Genomic DNA, 14611 nt, shown 5'->3' on the forward strand with positions numbered 1-14611 from the left:
CTTCCCGTTTTGCTCCTTATGAGCCTCACTCGCCTCACCCTGTTTTTATTGCCGGCGCTTCCTCAACACCCCCCAAAGTCATCGCAAGCTGAGCCCCCGTGTCTGGTCCTCCCGGTGCACTGCCTCAGGTCCCCGGGAGTCCCCCTCGCTAAGGGCCCCCGCGGGTGCCACCGCCCACCCGCGCCCTCCCGGCTCTGGGGCTCCCGCCCACCCGGCCCACCCCGCCCTCCAACGGGATTCCCCGTCCCCGGGCCCGCCCCCACCGCTCCTCCTCCCGGACACGCCGCCCTCCCCGCCGCAGACGCGGTCCTCGCCGGGGGCTCTCTCGCCCCGCTGCCCCCTTTCCCCCAGCCCTCGGAACGGGGAGTGGGCGCTCCGCTACCCCCGGCCAGGAAGACAGTGTGCCCCTCCGCTCCCTCCCAGTTCTCTGACCCCTTCGACTCTCCCTCCCTCAGGCCCCGGGTGGCGAGCTGCGGAGGCCGGGCCCCACCGCCGGGCCCGGGCTTGTTTACTCACTCACCCTCCATCCCGAGCCGCAGGGACCCGCCGCTAGGACGCCTGCGCGCCGCGGCCCCGCCCCCGCGCCGCGGCCCCGCCCCGCGCCTCCTCCCGGCGCGTGCGTACTGCGCCTTCTGCGCCCGTCTGGTCAGGCCGCCTGGGCTTCCTTCTTCGCACTTCTGCGGTTTGGCGCCAATAAATACCCCAAATTCGGGAGCCCGAGGTGGTGCAATCCGAGACCGACGGTTTCCAAGGCGGCGCTGTCAGGGGACAGGAAGGGCTCTTGGGAAACCTCCCAGAGCCATTAATATCTTCTTGAAGACCTTATCCAGCGGTTGCGTCATGCCCACACGAGGGTGACAAACCACTTCTCACTTAAACATTTGAAACCAACCTAGAACCCCTTCATACGGATCCTTCCCATCTACAAATACCCCCAAACACCCGTCTGTGGGCTCTAAGTTATCATTCTTGCTTTGTTTACACCGGACTTACCTACTTCTGTCAAAAGTTTTCCCAGTCACTTAGATTCAAATCAGCAGCCGCGAGTCAAAGTATCTTCTCACAAGATACCTATAAGTTACAAAAAGAAAAAGAGTAACTTTACAGGAGAGAAATCTGGCAGGCATCGCCTTAAACAAGGGATCGAAGTTAACATTGCTAGTGCTGAGAGAGATTCTTACTACGTACCTCTCAATATGATGCAATGAGAAAGGCACAAAAATCACTTCCATGGTAGTCTTGAAAAAAATGCATAAGCTGAATTAATCATGAGGAAGCATCAGACAAATCCAAAATAAGGGACAATTTACACAATAACTGGCCAGTATCTTTCAAAATCTCAAGATTATAAAAGACAAAGGGTGAGGGACGTCCTTGGTGGTGCAGTGGGTAAGAATCTGGCTGCCAGTGGAGGGGACACGGGTTCGATTCCTGGTCCGGAAAGATTCCACATACCATAGAGCAGCTAAGCTCCTGCGTCACTACTACTGAGCCCACGTGCCACCGCTGCTGAAGTCTGTGCTCCATAAAAAGAGAAGCCACTGAAATGAGAAGCCTGTGCACCACAACAAAAGGTTAGTCCCCTCCCGCACCGCACCTTGGCAGCTAGAGAAAGCCCTCAGGCGGCAACAAAGACCCAACGCAGCCAAAAATAAATAAATACTAAAAAAAAACACTTTTTTTTTTTAAAAAGAAAAGGTGAGGAACCCTCCAGATTGGAGGAGACTGAGGAGACACAACAACTAAACCTAACCTGTGATCTGGGATTGGATCCTGGTACAGAAAAAGCACACCAATGGGATTATTGATGAAATTAGAATAAGGTCTATAGATTAGCTAATAGTATTTTGTCAGTCTTAATTCCTGGTTTGAGCAATCGCACGTATTCAACATTTGAGGAAGTTGACTTAAGGGTATATAGGAACTCTCTACCACTTGAAACTCTTCTGTAAATCTGAAAGTCTCAAAATATAAAGTTAAAAATTAAAACTTAAAATACATACAAAATAACATTACCTTAAATTTATCTCCACATACAGAATTTAAAAGCCTATGATCTTTTTTTCAGATAATCTTCATAACTCTCTGAAGTAGGTAAGGAGGATTTCAGTTTTACACACAAGCCTATTCTGGTGTAAAGGAGTTAAAAGACTTGTCTCACACAGATGAAAAGTTGTTCTGTCAGGTCTTAAACTCAGGTCTCTGGATTGCAGATTCAGCGTTCTTTTCCTTATATAAGAAATGTCAACTTTGCTGTTTTCCTCTTGCCTATATCCAATTCAAAAGCAAATCAAGGCAAATATTCCTTAATTCTTGGCAATTTGCAGTGATGTTCCTTTCCATTCCAAATGCCTTCTAGATCCATGGTTCTCAAATTTGGTTTACATCGAAATCACCTGCAAAGCTTTAATAACTACTGATTTCTTCCTCCCACCTTCAGAGAGTCTGATACATTGGTTTGGGGTTTGGCTTGGGCTTCAAGAATTCTAAGAGCATCCGAGGTGAATCCACCATGTAACCAAGTTTAAGAACCATTACATACATAAATAATTGTTGAAATAAAGAATATGGGTTTAAAAGGGGGGGAGGGGCAGGCAGAAAATTAAAAAAAAAGAATGTGGGTTATCTAAGGAGAGATGTTCAGAAGATCTGAATGTCAGGACTGAGACTGGAGAGCATTTTGGGAACCATCAGCTTATTGTTGGTAACTAACACCATGGGAGTGGACCACATTGTTTTAGGGAAGTATGTCAAGTGACAATAGGAGAGATACAAAGACATTTTGTGATAACAAACAAAATATGGTTACAAAAATATTTTGAGGTGGGAAAGAAGGAAGGTGAGGGGATTTATGTCAAAGTTGTAGATCAGAGGGACTTCCCTGGTGGCTCAGTGATTAAGACTCCATGCTCCCAATGTAGGGGACCCAGGTTCAATCCCAGGGAACTAGATCACACATGCATGCCGCAACTAAGAGTTCACCTGCCACAACTAAGGATCTGGTGAACCACAACTAAGGAGCCCTGGAGCTGCAACTAAGGAACCTGCCTTCCGTGACTAAGACCTGGTGCAACCAAATAAATAAATAAATAAATAAATCTTAAAAAAAAAAAAGCTGTAGATCAGAGTGTTCAGCCCAGCTCAAGTTCCACCTTCTCATTAAGCCTGCCAGCCCCCCTGGATCTCCCCCAGCTTCAACTGCATTACCACTTTACACTCGCTACCAAGCTGTCTACCTCTTTCATATGCTTCACAACATCTGGCACAGGGCTAAACCTAAGGTTTAGTAATCCTTGTTCACTAGAGGATTATAAAAACAACTTTCCTCATCACCAATAAGTGGGGTTCTTGGGGAACATTTGTCTGCCAATTGGTTCCTCTCTCCCTCTCTGATGGGAGAGTTTTTCCTGAGACCAGGCTCTTTCTTAGCCAACCATGGTCCTTGAGACGCTATCAGCCAGTCTTTGTTTGGCCAGCTCTTCCTCTTAATTTTTCTTTTCCAACCCTTTAGGTCTTTGTCCTATAAATTCGTGGAAAAACTGTTGGCAAGGGGTCAGCTACTGGACCTTTGAAAAACAGTACCATCACCCCTGCCCCACTCCTCCCAGCCCCACCCCCAGGCAGTTAATAGGAGAAAGGAATAACTGTGTCACTCCTGGCTTCCAGTCGCTCATCTTGCTCTTAAATTGGAGGCCTCTGAGGCTGAAAGAAACTGGACAAAGTGTGCCGAGTAGCCGAATAGGGCTGGTTCTTTTCTGAAAGTTCCCTATTGCGGAAAAATAAAATTATGTGTTTAATTTCTGAAACCTGATGCCTGATTTGCCTTGGCAGCCATTCTCCTGGGCTTGGCCACGAGTCCAATAACACTAGTATACTGATTAATACCAGCTCAACTTGCTCCCTGGAGAAGAAGAGCATTATTTACTTGACCGGTTTTCTTTAATCCTTTTTAATTTGCATGTATTTTATCGTGATTTTATTGGCTTCAACATGCTGCATCTCTGACCACTGGCCCCAAAGCAGCCTCAGGGAAGACTGTTCTGCTCTATGCACTCACATCCCCATCACAGGCAAGATTTTGTTCCACCCAGTGATTAGAAATGACATGTCACGTGTTCTGTTCCTTCTGGGGCAGGCAAGTTCTAAGTGCACTTTTGTCCCCTGCTGGTCTTCAGGCCGCTAGTAGAAAGGGAGGGAGCTGATGCTTCCCAGAGTTCAAACAGGGCTTTCTGCACTATTCCTTCCTCCCTTCCAACTTTCCTCCCGTCCTCTTTCCAGCCCCCTTTGGACAGTCACCCCTCTACTCATTCTGCCCCTCCCTTGTAAAGCCCACAGGGATATCAAACAGCATTTCTCCGAGGGGACACAGAGGACTGAGGAAAGGTTGGGCCCCAGACAGTCCCTGACAGGGAAGTGTAAACACAGCTGCAGAGATGGGAGCAACCCATCCTCCCTCCTCCCCCATTTCCCACCCAGAAGCAGGGAAAGGCCACCCTGCTGTGGAGAAACAAACAAGCAAACAAAGCAAAGCACAACCTAAAAGCCTGCATGAAGGTCACCAGAAACTGGGGCTGCTGCCCAGGCCTTGGTGGGGCCAGCTGAAGTGCCAGACCCCTCCCTGAACACTTAGAAGCAAAGGCAGCTCCAAAGCAAGTTGAGGTCTGGACATTACTGAGCCTGGAAACATGGTTCAATTTTTGAAGCCTCTCTACTCCCGGACATTTTGTCCTCTGATCTCAAAAACCCAGCTTTCCTTCTCAGGTACTTAGCTCCTGACCTCTAGTTGCTTAGGGATCAGAATAATGCATTCAATTCAGCAAGCAAGAACAGGCCCACAATCAACCCTTGTCCATGGCTCTTAGAAGTTTAAATTGTGAACCTCCAAGCCAAAATATTAGAACGGGCCTCCTTAGCTTTTGTTAATTACAAAATAAATAATTCCAGCAGGAAGGGGAATTACTTCAGGGGATTATTTGGGTGGGATTCAGGCTTTTCTTTGCACATACTCTGAAAGTTCCAACCCCACAGCTAGGGTGGTGCTGCCCATTCTCTCTCTTGGCACAGTTAATGCAGGGCCTTGATCCCACGGGACACGCCTTTGGCACAGCGCTGCCTGGGAAGTAGCCCTGATTGGGTGGACAGCTAATGAGCTGTGCTTCCTTCCTGACTATCGGGGTCCTCAACTGTAAAACTGCAGAAGTAGAAAAATGATGATAGCCTTCAAATACTGACCACTCAGTGTGTGCCTGGCATGGTGCTAAGTGCTTTACAATGGGTCATCTCGTTCTGTGTGAGGTCAGCAGTATTCTGATACTCATTTTACAACTGAGGAAACGAGGGCTTAAAGAGATTCTGGAATTTGCCCAAGGTCAGCCAGCTGGTAAATGGTGTGGCCAGGATTTGGGCCTTGTCATCCTGACTCCAAACCTATGCTCTAAACCACTCCACGCTACCTCCTCTTTTCTCTGAGGTCTTCTAGCTCTGAATCACGAGTCTGGATTCTCTCCCTGGTTTTCTCCTCTCACCAGTGGCACCAGCAAGAGAAATTGTTTGGGACTCTCCTCTGCAAGTTCAGAGGAAAACAGTTCCTAATAGACAAGGGGCGCCTTACTTCCTCTGTGCTGGAGATGCCAATCAAAGCTGGACACAGGACAGATCCTCATATCAGCAGGGCACAGCCTGTGTGGAAGACAAACAAATCCTAGACAGACAGGAAAGGGGAGTTCCCCTTGGTTCTGTGACTTCCCCTTTTCTCTTCTCTGGCTTATCAGCAGGGTCCCATGCTGCTAATTCTATGGCCCTCCGAATCCCACTGCAGCTAGGATGGGATACAAGGCTATGGAGACTCTTTTGGAGAAAGAAAAGTACAATACATAATCTGCAGATTCTATCCATGGCTCCATGGAAGAAACAAAAATAAATCACATTTATTTAACAAATTTCCTTTAGCATTCACATATTCACTAGCTATTGGACTGGATGTGAACCTACATCATCTCGTACAATCCTTGTGAGATGCCTGGGGGGTAGGTAATGTTATCCCTGTTTTACAGAGAAGAACATTGAGGCTCATGGAGATTGACAACGTTGGCTGTGGCCACATGACTTGTAAGTAGGAGGGCTGGAATTCAAACCCAGGCTAGGGTTATCTGACTCCAAAGTCTGTATTCTTTTCAATAAAGAATGTTGTGTAATGAAAGAAAGCAAAATTATGAAATATGAAAGATCCTAAAATATCTTGGAAATACAGTTTCATAACTATATGTGGTACACATGATAGTAACCACCATTTATTACACTCTTACTAGTGTCAGGCATTGGGCCAAATGGTTTAACATGCATCATCTCTGCTGTTCAGTGAGATACACGCTAGTAACCCCATTTTTGCAGATAAGAAAACAAGCAAGCTCAAAGGAGTTAAGTTACTTGCACAGGTCACACATAGCTAAAGAAGCTGGGATGCAAATTCAAGTCTGCTTGCCTCCAAAGTGTACGCTTTTAACCACTTAGGCAATAGAAATAATAACAATAATAATTGTGTATGTTGACAGGCCAAGTACTCCTCTAAGTCCTTTAACTCTTATAACATAGATATTATTATTATCCCCATTTTAAAGATAATGAAAATATTGTCTTTTGTAGTATTACTTAAGCTCACATTACACACACCACCTGTGTTAAACACACATGCGTGGGACTTCCCTGGTGGTGCAGTGGGTAAAACTCCAGGCTCCCAATGCAGGGAGCCTGGGTTCCATCCCTGGTTGGGGAACTAGAACACAAATGTATGCCATAGCTATGAGTTCACATGTCGCAACTAAGTCCACATGCTGCAACTAAAAGACCCCGCATGCCGCAACTAAGACCTGGGGCAGCCAAAATAAATATAAAAAAAAAAAAATGTACTGTCAAATTTGCTTAACTTACGTTGGATCCTTGTTATGATCTACAAAATGATTTATTTCCTAAAGTCATGGATATTTTTTCATTATCCATCTAATGCATTAAGGTCTTGGGAGAAAGGATGTGAAAGGACACTGTCTGTAGCTGAAGTAAGCATAGTTGGGGCAGGGGTTATACTGAGTGGAGAAGGCCCTCTGTGCCACAAGGAGCCCTATCTGGTTGTTCTTCTGGCCAGTCTTCCTCATCCCTTACTACTTCCTTCTGTCTAGCAGGTTGGATAGCAGGTTGACTTCCATCCGGTGTTGATTAACTTTTCTTACCCTCAGTTTCCTCCTTTGTAAAGTGGGTTGCTATGGCAACTACTTTACTAGAGTTGTGAGTTGTTTTGGTTTTTTGTTTGTTGGGGGTTTTTTTTGGCCACGCCATGTGGCACATGGGATCTTAGTTCCCCAATCAAGGATCGAACCCGTGCCCCCTGCAGTGGAAGTATAGAGCCTCAAACACTGGACCGCCAGGGAAGTCCCTGAGTTGTGAGTTTAAGTGCAACAATTTGTACGAAGCGCTGAGCACACTGCTTGACTCCCTTAGGGCATCACCATGTTATACAACACCTAGACCCCTGGGGTGCTGGAAAGGGGTAGAAGGGTTCCTGGGGATAGTTTCGGAGGACAGTCCTAAGGAATGGAAGAAGGGTGAAAGCAATCCTGGCATCTGGCATTGGGTTCTGACAGCAACCATGAGTCAGCCCCAGGTGCCGAGGGACCAGCAGTGTTCTCAGCACTGCTGGGCTTGTGCCATGGTGTCTTGGCCATGGCCCTCTTCAGTCACGTTGTCTCAACGTCGTTCTTATAAATCTGGCCTGGGTTCTTTTCAGAAAAACAGCCTCCACCATGTGATGTCATGGTCCAGCCTGGGTCAGGGAATGAAGGAGGGGAGGAGGTTGTGTGTCCAGCATTGGTGAGGCATGATCTTCTTATTTCTGGAGGGGCCCATCTGGTCCTGGAAGAAACTCTATCCTTCTCCCCTCCCCTGAAGACTCAGTAAAGAATCAGTATTCTGATTTGGAGTGAGAGGGAGGTGATAAATCCAATCATTAAGACATAAAGCTTAGTATCAAGTAGTCCTGGGTTCATATCCTGGCTTTGCCAATTACTTCCTCTGGGACCTTGGGCAAATCACTCCTGTTTTCCCCATTTTGCCCATGGACAAGATAATTCTGATGTCATGGTGGTGAAGTTTTAAGAAATGCTTGGGAATTCCCTGGTGGCACAGTGGTTAAGAATCCACCTGCTAATGCAGGGGACACAGGTTTGATTCCTGGTCTGGGAAAATCCCACATGCCGTGGAGCAACTAAGCTCATGTGCCACAGCTACTGAGCTTGTGCTCAGAGCCCGTAAGCCACAACTACTGAAGCCCATGCGCCTAGAGCTGTGCTCCACAACAAGAGAAGCCACCGAAATGAGAAGCTTGCACACCGCAATGAAGAGTAGCCCCCGCTCGCCACAACTAGAGAAAGCCCATGCGCAGTGATGAAGACCCAATGCAGCCTAAATAAGTAAATTAAATTTAATTAAAAAAAACCATCAAGGACTATAAAAAAAAAAAAGAAATGCTTGCAAATCGCTCAGCATATGTGTCAGGGAACACACTCTGCAGCACATAGTAATTGTTCAATAAATGTAGCTACTATTAAGTCCCCAGCAGCTGATGAGGAATATGGCTTGACCATTTTGCCTGCTTTTTACTTATAACTTATAGATATTATGACAACCAATGTTTTCTCAACCATTCTTCCCTCTGAGAGGTGGGGTCATGCTCCTCATGCCATCATCCTGGAGATGAGGAGGTTGGGGAGAAGATGGAGTAGTTATGTCCCTACTCCTTTGTCTTCCCTCCCTTAGCCAGCTGGCTCCCTGGCTGTAGCTCTTCTGATTCTCCCTGCTGCCTCCCTGCCCTCTGAAGAAGCCTGTCTCCTCTCTCCAGCTTGGAAAGATCAGCCCCTCCCAGTGAAAATTTTGGGCTTCCCTGACCCTGACTCTCCCCCACATCATCTCCTGTGCTCTGCTCTTTATTTTACAGACAGCTGGGGAAGAGGCCAACATGTGTGATTGTCTTTACACCGTGGAGATGCTAATTCCTGGATGCTCTGCATGTTATGTCACTGTGTAGGAGGCCTCCAGTGCTTTGGCTCCCCCATGTTGTTCTGGATTTGTCTGTGTATGTAGGGGGAAGGCTGAGGATTAGAAATGGCACTCCTTCTTATGATTGAGTCACCTCTCCCCCTGCTCCAGGCAGGATGGCCTTTGGCCTGTAATAAGAAGGAAAATCTACATTGCAGTAATATCCTTGCCCAGGAGAAGCCAATATAGGTTGAGGCTGGAAATCTCAGGTCAACGTCCAGCTGGACACTGCGGTGGCTTCTTTTGTTGAGAAGCATGGGCTCTAGGTGCACGGGCTCAGTAGTTGTGACATACAGGCCTGGTTGCTCTGTAGCATGTGGGATCTTCCCAGACCAGGAATCAAACTCATGTCCCCTGCATTGGCAGGTGGTTTCTTAACCACTGAGCCATCAGGGAAGTACCCAAAAGTATATATTTTAAAGCAGAAATGGGCTTAGAAAGGAAAGGTAAGGGCCCCCACGGGTGGAAAATAGGACTTTCCATGAAAGAACCAGCCTCTGACCCTAATGAAGTCCTTCTCTGGTCCCTTGCTGCAGATCATGGGACTATTTGCTATGACAACTTGGAAAAAGTGAGGTCTCTAGTTCCCATTCAGTCCCAAAAGACCCCCATAGCAGACCCCCAGTTACAAGGATGCTCCCATGGGTCAATGAAAACAGTCAAACAACCAACTGGCTAGGAAAGGTGAGAAAAGGAAAATCAGGAGGATAGGAAATTTCCAGATTCTCCAACAGGAGGTTTGGACTCCCAAGTTCAGGAAGGACCACAACAAGCTCTTCTTTGGAGGTCTCCACGTCACGCTAGGAGCTTAACTCCAACTCTAGGCTAAAACACCACCTTCTACCAATTCACTTAGATTTTCCCTTTTGCTACTAAGGTCATTTTGTATATGAAAATGTTGAGCTCCAAAGATGTGAAATGGCTTACCTAAGGTTACACAGCAAGACAGAGGCAAAACCTGCCTTCCAATCCTAACCAATGTTTGTTTTTATCCATTATACCATACTGCCTTACTTAAAACCCAACATTTGTTTTTGTCGACTTTAATCTTGCTCCCAGCACCACTCCTAACCCACAGCGGGCTCAGATGCTTCTGGCCAGTGGCAATGGCTGATTTTGCTCTCTGCCCCTCCTTGCTTCCTCCTCCCATCTCATCACCTAGAAATTGTCCTCCTGACCTTGTTTCCTTCTTGAAAAGGGCAATCACAGGTGGGAGAGAAGGAATGCAGTTTGTCCCTGGCCTGAGGTGACTCCAAGCCTGCCTGGCTCTTTTCTGCACACTGCAGAAGATGACCCTCACCAGGAGGGTTTTGGGGTTCATGACAAGTGGGCCAATTCTCTTCTCCCTCTGGATGCCTTGATGAAGCAGCCTCTTGTTCCTAGCTATGGAGGAACAAAAGGTTATCAGTGGCCTTGATTTAAGAGCCTAAGACCCTGAGATGAAGATTGACGAGTGATCATGAAAAATAATTTGTGGTGGGCAGGAATCCGTAAACTGGGACAACAGCAGCAGCTGAGTCCAAGGGTCAGTGTCTGGGAGTAATTTAGGAAAGTTCGGTGCTGACAGCTGTGTCTGGAGTTGAACGTCATGGCCAAATCAGCTCCTGGGATCCTCGGCTGCTTCAGGCTAATGAAATTCTGGCTCAGGACACAGAGACAGCTGTGGTGTGGCAGAAGTCAGGGCCACTGGGCCCCAGGCTCAGTCTTGCTGTTTCTCAGCTGTGTGGCTTTAGGCAAGTCCTTAGAAGGAGGAAAGGAAACTAACATCTGCTCAGAGAGTGCAGTGCCCTTTCACAAGCGTCACTCTCACTACAGATTAGTGAGAGAGGTAAGGTCTCTTTTTTACATGGGAGGAATCTGAGAATTTGTGAAGGTAACTGAAGTCATTCCAGGCTATTCAGCTGGAAAGTGGGAAGACAGAATTAGGACTCAGAGCTTCTGAGCTCAAGTCCCAGGCTCTTTCCCCTGAGCTTTAGCTTCTTCCTCTGTAAATAATGTACCCACCTCATGAATGAAGTCACACATTGTAGGTTCTAAACTATTCCCTTCTCACAACCTTGGTCCTGAGGAGTTGTGGCCATCTTCTTCTTGGAAATGGAGTAATCTTAAATTTGCCCCTGCTCTCAATCTGGTTTGTGGGTCTAGGCCCCAGGGGGTGCCTCGAAGGGAGGGTATTTGGACTTTGGTTTCCCCTCTACCCCTGTCCCCCGGCCTTCTCCCAACTCCGAAGCCCTGGTTCCCTCTCCTCCTCCTCCTCCTCTTCGGTTTTGGCGGGCGGGCTGACATCAGTGGGTGTTCCCAACTCCAGGCGCCCCTTCCCCCACGGCCCAGGACAGCCCCAACCCCCAGCCTCAGATACTGCGGCGTTGAGAGGCCCTGAGAGCTCCCAGCCCCCTCCCTCTTTTCGCTACCCACCCCACACTCCCCCACCACCTCGCGGAGAAAGAGAAAGGACGGCTAGAGTTCGGGGAGCGGACGCTCGGAGACCCCGGCGAGTCCTGGGCGCCACGCGGCCGAGCGCAGGAAATGGATCCCGGTTCTGGGGTTACGAGGGGAGCTGTCCAGCCCCGCAGGGTGAGCTAGCAGAAAGGGTGGGCCAACGCCGGCCAGGCGGAGGGAGCGGCGGGCGCCAGGGCCGGGTGGGGCAGCGACTCCCCCTCCAGCCCGCCGGCCCCGGGCGTCGCCCCCGCCCCCCACGTGGCCGCAGCCGTCCCAGCCCCTGCGAGGAAGCGGCGCGGCTTCCTGCGGCTTGGGACGGGGATATAGGCGCCCCCGCCCGGGCCCGGCTCAGCGCCGCCGCTCCTCCTCGCCTGCTCGCCGCGCGATGGCCTCGCTCCGGGCGGAGCGCGCTACCGGCGGCCCGCGGCCCCCCGCGACCGGCGCCGGGCGACCGGCTGCGCTCCGCCTCCTCCTGCTGCTGGGCGGTAAGCTCAGCGCCCCGAGGCCGGGGCGGGAGGCGCGGGAGGCCCCGGAGGGGAGAGGGGCTGGACGGCCAAGACCGGAACGGGCCCCGGGGTGCGGGTGCGGACAGCGCTGCTCTTTGGACGGTCCCTGGCCCCACCACGGTGAGGGCGCAGCGCGAGCTGCTTCCCCACGGGGAAAAGCTGGGGTGCCCAGGCCCTGCAGAGAGGTCTTGGGAGGTCTGGAGCTGGCGAGGAGGGAGGGGTTTGGATGTGAGTGGGAAGGAATTGGTGCAGCCCCTCTCTCGGGCACTGAGGCACCCCGTGGGGGCCTGGATTGCTCCTCTTTCTCTTCTGAGAGGAGCCCTGACCTCCAAGCGTCTCAGCCCCCAACTCACACACCTCTTCCTCCAGGCTCCAGATCCCCATCGTCCCATCTCCCTGTCCCTTTTCTGTCCACAGCTGTCCTAAAGCCCCAGGAGGCCCTGGCTCAGCTTCTTCCCACCCCAGATGACTTAAAGTCAGAAGGCGAGTATCCAGCGACTGTGGGAGGGTGGCCCAGGGCAAGGAGGAGAGAGGACAGTGGGGAGTGTCCCTTTCCCACAAGCCAGGCCCCAAACCCAATTGGTGCCCTTAAACACTTCTCTGTTCTCTCTTGGGGTTCCTTGTGGTCTTTCTACCTCTCATCCCACAAAGCCCCCAGCCAGCTCTGAGCTGGCCCACCTCACAGGTAGGTTAGAAGGTCCTGGAAAAAGTGTATGTGGAACTTTTTGCCAGGCTGGGAAGTGATGTGCACATAGAAGGCATTAAACTTTTCCTGAGCTGGGACTGTCCTCAGCCAGGAGTGTCTTGCTTGGGAAAGTTTCTGAGCCTCTCTGGGTAGCTCCCATATATGAAGACAGGAACAGTGGCTCTTCAATGGAAGTATCTGGACCAGAGGTCTTGGAGGGTGGGGAAGGGCTGTGGTCAATGTGCAGCATCTCTGCCCACAGGGAAGACGATGGAGAACTATGTGACAAATATCCAAAGTTGCTGGGATGATTATAAGGTTCAAATGGACTCTATCGAAAAGGATTGGTGTGACTGGGCCCTGATTAGCAGGTAGGGGCAGTGCTGGAGGGCGGCTGGGGCCAGGGCTGGGGCTTGCTCCTTGTGGGCCTTGAGTGAGCATGGGGAAGTCTGACTTTTGGGCCCAACCCTTCCCTCATTCTAGTCCTCTCCTGTCCCCAGGCCTTACAGCATCCTTCGAGACTGCTTGGAAAGGAAAGCAGAAGATTTTGGCCTGGGCTTCCCTAATCCCTGGGCAGAACAGATCATCTTTGATACTCACCACATCCACTTTGCCAACTGCTCCCTGGTGCAGCCCACCTTATCAGACCCCCCAGAGGATGTGCTCCTGGCCATGATCATAGCCCCCATCTGCCTCATCCCCTTCCTTGTCACCCTCGTGGTGTGGAGGAGTAAAGACAATGAAGCCCAGACCTAGGGTGGCATGAGCTCTTCAGCAGCCATCTTACTCCTTTCCTCTGCCACCACCAGGTCTCTCCCCTCCCCTCCCTACTTCCTTCTCTCACTCCCACCCCAACCGCAGATCCTGAGATCAGTGGAAATGGAAGCCGGGTGGGGTCATGGACAAGTTCTGTAATCTTCAAAATAAAGCTGTTTTGTTTTGTTTTGTTTTCTACATTGTTCCCCTCCCCATCCCAGTGGGGCCTGTGTCCTTCCCAGAGTCTCTGCCATTTCCACAGGTCCTCAGCCCTGGGCAGCAGAGCAGGAAAAATCTGGATAGGCCTACTGTTTTGTTCACGTACCTGCCCCCCACAACCCCTTCCCCCACCTGAAGGCCACACGCCTATACTCCTTCCTCCCAAAGCCAGGCCTTTCCTGCCTCTATCCAAACCCAGCTCCAGGAAACGTGCAGGAAGAGACTCCTTTCCGGTCTGGACAGCAGCCAGGGAGGTGAAGGAGGTGGGATGAGGGAGGACTCTTTGCTGTGACTTCTGCAAGAAGGAAGCCGGGGGGGGGGCAGGGGGGGTGCGGGGGGGAGGGTTGGGGGGGAAGGGGGTGCGGGGGGGGACGTTACACCCAAGGGCCCTGATTTTTCCCCTTCTTCATGCCTCAGTTTCCTCCCAGGGCATGGGAATAGAAGCCCTAATCTGACCAACAGGAGTCCATCCTAAGGACCTCAGGATTGAGGGCAAAGGCAGTGGGGGCTTCCTCTACCAGACTCACCACAGGACTTCCCTTCCAGGTCCTTGGCCCTCATCCTGCAGTGTCCTGGACCCTGGGTGGGTGTGGCCTACAGCCTGGCCACACACTGCCCCCTGGTGTCCACTAAAGCCAACAACCAGAAGACGGAGGTGGCCTGGAAGAAGCTCAAAGTGTGGTCAGAGACCTGTCATCCCCATGGCAACCAGTAGTTCTTCACTGGATGCTTCTGTTAGCTTCCTGAGCCATACTTATGCTCCCTTAAAACACTTTCCTACTTTTTAGGGACGTACCTAGCCACCCACCGTTTCTTTTTTCTTTTTTTTGGCTGCGTTGGGTCTTTATTGCTGCGCGCCAGCTTTCTCTAGTTGCAGTGAGTGGAGGGCTACTTTTCGTTGCAGTGCGTGGGCTCTAGGCAC

The 14611-nt window shown here is 50.3% G+C and overlaps 2 protein-coding genes across 3 annotated transcripts in view; one reads left to right on the forward strand and one right to left on the reverse strand.

The window, feature by feature from the left end:
* Window positions 1-583, reverse strand: part of EZH1 (enhancer of zeste 1 polycomb repressive complex 2 subunit) — a 29603-nt gene extending 29020 nt beyond the window's left edge. For both annotated transcript variants that reach the window (XM_057715421.1, XM_057715419.1), the window contains exon 1: window positions 521-583. The gene's annotated coding sequence lies outside the window, so the exon portion shown is untranslated. The remainder of the gene's footprint in view (window positions 1-520) is intronic.
* Window positions 584-11799: 11216 nt separating this feature from the next.
* On the forward strand, window positions 11800-13662 carry RAMP2 (receptor activity modifying protein 2). Its single transcript, XM_057715979.1, has 4 exons — window positions 11800-12008; window positions 12447-12512; window positions 12977-13085; window positions 13215-13662. Exons 1-4 carry the CDS (start codon window positions 11909-11911, stop codon window positions 13468-13470), a joined length of 531 nt encoding a protein of 176 aa, XP_057571962.1. The 5' UTR covers window positions 11800-11908; the 3' UTR covers window positions 13471-13662.
* The last annotated feature ends 949 nt before the right edge of the window (window positions 13663-14611 follow it).

Source organism: Hippopotamus amphibius, chromosome 17 (genome assembly GCF_030028045.1).
Source record: "Hippopotamus amphibius kiboko isolate mHipAmp2 chromosome 17, mHipAmp2.hap2, whole genome shotgun sequence".
Taxonomy (NCBI): domain Eukaryota; kingdom Metazoa; phylum Chordata; class Mammalia; order Artiodactyla; family Hippopotamidae; genus Hippopotamus; species Hippopotamus amphibius.

Excerpts from the sequence above, each read along its gene's own strand:
- RAMP2 (XM_057715979.1), top strand. The coding sequence starts at position 11,909 with ATGGCCTCGCTCCGGGCGGAGCGCGCTACCGGCGGCCCGCGGCCCCCC. Across the intron at positions 12,009-12,446 it reads CCTCCTCCTGCTGCTGGGCG|CTGTCCTAAAGCCCCAGGAG; the intron begins GTAAGCTCAGCG and ends TTCTGTCCACAG. Across the intron at positions 13,086-13,214 it reads GACTGGGCCCTGATTAGCAG|GCCTTACAGCATCCTTCGAG; the intron begins GTAGGGGCAGTG and ends TCCTGTCCCCAG.